This window comes from Vigna umbellata, chromosome 1 (assembly GCF_029865625.1).
Source record: "Vigna umbellata cultivar VRB3 chromosome 1, Vumbellata_1.0, whole genome shotgun sequence".
NCBI lineage: Eukaryota > Viridiplantae > Streptophyta > Magnoliopsida > Fabales > Fabaceae > Vigna > Vigna umbellata.
In genome coordinates, this window is record NC_142165.1 from 72,910,076 (window position 1) to 72,917,339 (window position 7,264).

The following is a 7,264-nucleotide window of genomic DNA, read 5'->3' on the forward strand; positions in this document are numbered from 1 at the left end:
TTGATAAACACTATGTAAAACCTATTCCTATAAACTATTTGTTTCTATTCCCAATCAATCTTTGTTCCAATGAACTATTAAAGTTGATGATTTCACCTGATGATGGTAATTATACATTTACAATTTTCTCATCAGTCATTCTTGTAAAGCTAAAATGTAATTTGTAACGTCTAGGGTTAAGTTTAATAAAGATGATTTAAAAATATTAAAATAAGTTTATATTTAATATCAAAATTAAAATATTAATTATTTAATAACATTTTTTACAAAACTTACTTTATTTTAAAAAAAATTTCTTTCACATATCTTTAAAGTATTGTTTTTTTATGTATTCTTTCATCAAAAGATACAATTTTAGAGACAATAAACTTTATAATATCATGATCTAGCCATTTGTTTTTCTTTTACAGTGATATTTACATGTATAGTTGTGTGTTTGCATGTAAAATATGAATAGATTTATTTATTCAATGAATTTAAAGTGTATAGTTCTAATTTAATTTGATTGATTTATATGTATATTATAAATACTGTTATTAATATTTAAAAATTGAGTAGTTTAGAAAATATTGATCTGAAATTGAATAAAATTGTTATTGACATAATGAAATTGAAATTGATGCATATATTAGTTACCTTATTTAACTAATTGAATATATACAAAATAATTATCCTGACTGGCTGTAAATTATTATGTAAAGAGTTAAGTTCAAACATTATTTAGTTTGAAAGTATAAATACAAATTTTCATTTATATATCTTAAGTCAAGTGTCATAAATTCTGGAAGGTTTTATTTTTTAAAAGAAACACACTCTAAATTCCTATAGTCATGAAGATGCTAATATTAATATACTAATTTAATAGCTCTAAGTTTTATATTCCTAAATTGTTTTCTTATTTCCATCTTAAGTTTTCATACGTTAAACTGAACGTTACATTATTAAATATATTTATTTATTTATTTTAAATTTTAATTATATAAAATAAGTTATATTATGTGACAAAATACTAGTTATCATTCAAACAGAGAACATAACTTATTTATTACCCTCATTTTTAGAAGAAAAATAAGTCATTTCCCAATAATAATTTAATTCAAAGGAAAATAAAGAAAATTCAAATTTAAAAACTAGATTACACATGAAACGAGGAATTAGATTACACTGGTGTTGATCTTTCCTATTAATCAAAATTTGTGCTTTCAAAAACAAAAATGTAAAGTCCACCTCTGAAAGAGATGATAGAAAGAACAAAAACACAAATTAAATTGTCAATGAAATCTTTTTTTTTTATTATCATACAAAGCTGAGATATTTTGTCTGAATACTTCTTCTAAAAATGTGTTTTCTAAACAAAGGAACACATTCAAATACACCACCTTTACATGTACCAAATCCGAGCAAGCTACACCAGCGTCTTCATCAATTGAGTAAATTGTTAAATCCATTGATCCTACAATGGAGTCTTGTATAGATGCTGCCTTAGATCAACATATGAGCAAAGTTGAAGCTTGCTTAAAAATATGCTTCTTTTTCTTTTATTCACTCACCTTTTCTAATGATGACAGAAGGAAGAGTATTTTGTAGTTCAAAATTTTGCATCTTGTCTTGTAAGACTAAAAATATTCTTATTTTTTTGAAATATAATAATATTGGGAAAATTAATAAACTTACTATAATTAACTTAAATTGGAGATATAAATAATATTTAGGTATATAGAAATCCTTTTGTTGGAACATGGTATTATAGTATTATTACTCCTATTGTAACAGGTTCATTTTGTTTTTGTCTGTGTTGTTCCTCTGCTTTCTTTCAAAAGGAGACACACAACATCACCACACCCTGCACCAACCCAACTCTGAATCTCCAAGAACATTGTTTTCTTCACTTGTTCCACACCTCCAAAATCACTCTGATATACTCAAGCTTTCGCTTTTGGTAGCAAGAGCAGCATGCATGTTCTTTTCTCTGTGAAGAGACTCGCCTTCTCTGATCCCTTTTTGCCACACAGAAGAAGACTTTTTTCATGGTTCAGTTTAGGTGTTGTAGCTTCTCTTGTTTTGTTGTCCCTCTTCATTCTTGGTAAATCTCTCAGAGTTCCCAAAGTTGCCGTCTTTGTTCCACAACTAAACACTGTTGGTGCAAATTCTTCGCTTGCTTCTTGCCCCTTCTTGCCTTTCAACACTAGCCACTCTTCTACCTCTGGGAGCAGCAGTTCTAACACTTCAAAGTCTGATGAGTACAAAAATTCTGTGAAGATTATTAAAGAGGGAAGTGCTGTAGTTGTGGATGGAACAAATGGTGTGAATCATGTATTGGATGAAACAAAGGTTGACAAGGGTTTGGAGAATTATAGTTTTTCTTCTTATTTGTTGTCAGAGAGTAGTAACAAAGGAAAACATGAAGGGGATTTGGTAGGGAAAAATAGTTCAAGGAATGTAACTGTCACTCGTAATGAAAAGATGCAGGGTGGTTTACATGAGGAATGTGACATTTTTCATGGAAAGTGGATAAGAGATGAATCAAAGCCATATTATCCTTTAGGGTCTTGTCCACATATTGATAGAGATTTTAACTGCCACCTGAATGGGAGGCCCGATGCAGAATATGTAAAATGGAGATGGCAGCCATATGGGTGCAATATTCCAAGGTAGAGATATAATAATTGTTGGTGTGTAAAGAATATGAAGTGTTAATGTTAATCTAGAACAGAAAAGTAGCTTGTAATGGAATGAGGAAAAGAGATCAATATTTCATATTTACTGTAACAATGATGAGAAAGTAAGATATATGATAAACACAATATGAATTAGAAGACTTTTACTTTATTATAAATTTTATGTTTGGGACATGAATTGGATGTGGTTGAAGTCACTTTTATTCAGAACAAAGTACAACTGTTCTAGTATTTGATCATTTATTGATGTTATCATGTTGTTACCTCTCAGTTTGAATGCAACCGATTTTCTGGAGAGGTTGAGGGGACAGAGGCTGGTTTTTGTGGGGGATTCATTGAACAGGAACATGTGGGAGTCACTCGTATGCATTCTCCGTGAAAGCATCAGGAACAAGAAACGGGTATTTGAAATTTCGGGAAGAAGGGAATTTAAGAAGAAAGGTGTCTATTCTTTTAGATTTGAGGTGAGTTTCCTTCACTTGTTTGATATTTGTCTACTGTGAATCTTGTAGTGTTATGGTTTCTTACTATAACTTTTTGCTGTACTTTAGGATTATAATTGTTCGGTGGATTTTGTTGCTTCGCCATTTATTGTTCAAGAGTCAACTTTCAAGTCAAAAAATGGATCATTTGAGACATTAAGACTGGATTTAATGGACTGGACTACGACCAGGTATCAAGATGCTAATATCATAGTCTTCAACACAGGGCATTGGTGGACCCATGAAAAAACATCAAAAGGGTGAGTTCAATTTCCTACACACCACATTATCTGATGTTTGTAACTTTGTAATGTGAGATTGGTTTATCAATCAAATATCTAATTCTCGTCTTCCTTTCTCCTTAATTTATGTTCTGTTATATATTGCTTGTTTCATGTCCTCCAAATAAGCACTCTTTTTTTTTTTTTTTTTTAATTTTGCTGTCATCTGGTACTGCTACAGAGAAGATTATTATCAGGAAGGAAACCATGTACACGCAAGACTCAAGGTTCTGGATGCATACACCAGAGCCTTGACAACTTGGGCTAAATGGGTTGACAGAAAAATCAATGCCAATCAAACTCAGGTTTTCTTCCGAGGATACTCAGTCACCCATTTCTGGTATTGTTCTCTTTTTCGTAGTTTCCACAATTCAATGGAAGCCTGCTCCTAACTGGAAATATCTGCCACTTATGAAATACTTGTTTACCAATGCCCTTTCTCATCTATATTGATTGTCACATTATTCTTTTGGCTATCCACAATTATGTCTATGCAATAATGAACATGAAATAGTTCATTGTGAGAAAATTTGGATTATGCCACCATTTGGTAATTGATAGATCTGTTTGATCAGGAGATAAACAAAATGTTGTTGGTAGTTGAAAACGTGCTATCCTTAGACTCTCTAGTTTCTTTTCTTTCCTATTAGGTAAAACCTCTTTAGCTTATTGTTACTTTGTTTTTATCATTGCTATTGGCTTAGTACTTAAACAAATTCCTCCTTGCAGCATGGCGTGCACCTGCTTTTAGTATTGATACAGTAGTAAACTGATACAAAATACAATTAACTCTACTATATATTGCTTAAACATCAGTTTTGCACCACTGGGTTGGATTTGTTCTTTGTTAAGCAAATTGAAATTTACCTGCTAGATGGCGTGAAAATCTGGTTATAATTTAGACCAACCACTAACCCTTGTAATTTGAATTAGCTACTGGCAATAAGACTTGCCTTTTGTGATTTGTTTTAACCACAATCATATCTTGCTACCAAGACTTTTCCAAGGTGATGGTGACTTCAGTGGTATATTTTAGTAATTTAGAGATTGATATGCATCTGTTATACCTTGAGTAAGTTGTAATACTCTGCAGGGGTGGCCAGTGGAATTCAGGAGGACAGTGCCATAAAGAAACTGAGCCAATATTTAATGAAACTTACTTACAAAAGTATCCTTCAAAAATGAGGGCTCTAGAAAGTGTCATTCAACATATGAAAACCCCAGTAGTGTATATGAATACAAGTAGGCTTACAGATTACAGAAAAGACGGCCATCCTTCGGTATACAGAAAGGAGTATAAGAAATCAATGGATCAGAACTCCACTGCACTATTCGAAGACTGTAGCCATTGGTGCTTGCCAGGGGTACCAGATACTTGGAATGAACTGCTATATGTTTCTCTCTTAAAATATGGAAGGGGAACTTGGAAAAGCTGAACAAATTTCCTCATAATCATTCCACTACCAGTTTCTTATTCTTTTTGCATAGTTATAGTTGTATTCAACATATGTATGCTATAAGTTTTTTGCTGCATGCCTTTAGTGATAGTTTGATAAGAATGAACAAGATAGCGAGGGAAGGAAACACGAAAGTGGATTGGCTTGCCAATTCTTCCCTTGGTTCTGAGGTTCGAGACACTTTCTTAAGGTGTTCGTTTTCAATAAAAAAGTAAATGGATTTTGTATTCACGTATGTAGTATTTACAGCACAAATCATAATACTTGGAATGGTACGAAATTTTTATGTTTTATTTAGTTTTATCTGAATCTCTCTGATACATCAGTTATAGAAAATACAGGATCAAATTTGTGTAAAAGGATAATTTTTTTCTGATGGTTTAGGATTTGGGATTCTACTTATGATACAATGGCTATTCTATTTAAGACAAGAAGAATCTCTCTCCCATTGGCTAATAGGTATAGATGAAATTAAATTCTCTTCCAATTTCCTAATGGGGTTTGAGATTCTATTAATGGGACAAAATGACATTTCTTTTAAACAGTGTATTCTCCTGACAGTTAATTATTAGTAGAAAATATACAAGGGATATGGTGATGAATGTCTTTCGTTCTTCCAATTTTTAACTCTATATTTCATGAACCATTAACGAAAAAGGGTGGTAAGCAAAGTGTGTGTTGAGGTGAAAAACAAACACTCAAATACTAGTGATTGACTTCATATGAATTTTAGCAAATAAAATTTCCACTTGTGAATGCTGTTTTATCCAGAGTTAATCTCAGTAAAATCAGAAAGTGGAGTGCAAAAGTGGCTTGGTAATTTTTTACTTTTAACAACTTTTCTAGGAGGGTTTTGCAGCTTTTCTAACCAATCAACTTGTGTAGAAGATAACCCTACCCTTTTAAGGAGCTAAAGCACTACTGAAATTATTTTATTGCATATAAGGCCACACAACACAGCAAGCATACACACTAAGACACACAAGAAGGTTAGGGAAAGAGAGAGGATTACAAGGTTATAATTACCTACCTACTCATCTGCAGAACCTGAAGAGAGCCGGATTCTAGTCATCTGCAAATTGAGTGTTGTGGACAACACAAGTTGGTAGCTATAGCTTCTCAAAGAAAGAACATCTTTGTTTATTACATTCTACTTGTAGAAGAAGAAGAAGAAGAAGGACTATAATAGAGTCAATTACATAGCCATAAGGACCCCTTAATGAGAGAGAGTCCATTGCCTTTCTGTGACTTGCCGGTTTGCTTGGCTGCAGCCAGAGCTTCTCTGACCTATGGAGAATGTTTCTCTGCATCATGAGACTCAAAGAGAATTATGTTCCTCCATATATACCCCTTTGTGGTTAATGATTAGAGAAGCCAATGGCTAAGCATAAGCAAACTGTAAGAGGTGCAGTGTGAAGGGTGAGGACCCTCTCACACAATCCTCCATGCTTCTTCAAGAGCCATGGATTGATTTTTGCCAGCAGAGCTCCATGCTTATACCAGATAGATTTGTTTGAATTATTTCTCCAAAGGGCTCTACAGAAGGCTAGTGGGGAAGTTAGTTTCTGACCATTGCTTTAAATAGCTGATGATTGAGAAACTCAGAAGTGCTATGATCTATTCATTATCCAAACTTTTGCTTTCAAACCATTAAATTTAAAAGTTGCAATTGTAGAAAGTGATGAGAGATAACATACAGTAGAGTCTCCATTAAAAATAAATAAATAAATATATAAATGATAGGTTAAAGCATTTATTTGATCATGGACTATTTTAACCTTAACCTAATTACCTAACTTGTTCTTAATTTGGTTATAATCAAGATAGAGCTAATCTAACAGACTCTTAGTTATGGTGGTGTTGAACCTTTTACCTTCATTTTCCATAGTCTTCAAATTTTCTTTTCATACTGCACATTACACTCTGCCAGGAAATTTAAGAGGAACTAGAGAATGGTGTAAAAATGGCAGAAATGAGAGATGAAGGAGAAATATTGGAGTGATGAAGGATATGAGTGTCAATGTAATAAACTTCAAACATGGGTACCGACCCTCTACTTTTTTCATTGGTGCTTGACTTTTGATTATTGGACGTTATTGGATCAGTGAATCCACTTGCTGATTCTGTATCCCCACTTTGCTTTGAATGATACATGTCGTCTTAATCATCCACTAATTTCATTCTTTCTCACCAGCCATGCCAGCAAAGCTATGCTACAACACCCCATGTTTGTTTTCTTGTCTTTTGTACTTTGCAACGTTTCAAAATACATTGCTTCCAATTTGAGATCTCAAAATCTACAATCCTGACCCTTCAATTCAGCTAAAGTCTTTTAACTTCCTTATGTTAATCCTTATCATCCGCTC

General features: G+C 32.8%; 1 protein-coding gene across 1 annotated transcript; it reads left to right on the forward strand.

The window, feature by feature from the left end:
- The first annotated feature begins 1,649 nt into the window (after positions 1-1,649).
- LOC124838233 (protein trichome birefringence-like 2) lies at positions 1,650-5,189 on the forward strand. The gene is made up of 5 exons (XM_047313787.2): positions 1,650-2,651; positions 2,950-3,142; positions 3,230-3,420; positions 3,623-3,781; positions 4,535-5,189. Exons 1-5 carry the CDS (start codon positions 1,954-1,956, stop codon positions 4,875-4,877), a joined length of 1,584 nt encoding a protein of 527 aa, XP_047169743.2. The 5' UTR covers positions 1,650-1,953; the 3' UTR covers positions 4,878-5,189.
- Positions 5,190-7,264: the final 2,075 nt, after the last annotated feature.

Bases quoted from the DNA above. Each gene is read 5' to 3' on its own strand.
- LOC124838233 (XM_047313787.2), top strand. From the start codon at position 1,954: ATGCATGTTCTTTTCTCTGTGAAGAGACTCGCCTTCTCTGATCCCTTT. The intron at 2,652-2,949 runs GTAGAGATATAA...GTTACCTCTCAG, and splicing joins TATGGGTGCAATATTCCAAG to TTTGAATGCAACCGATTTTC. The intron at 3,782-4,534 runs GTATTGTTCTCT...AATACTCTGCAG, and splicing joins TACTCAGTCACCCATTTCTG to GGGTGGCCAGTGGAATTCAG.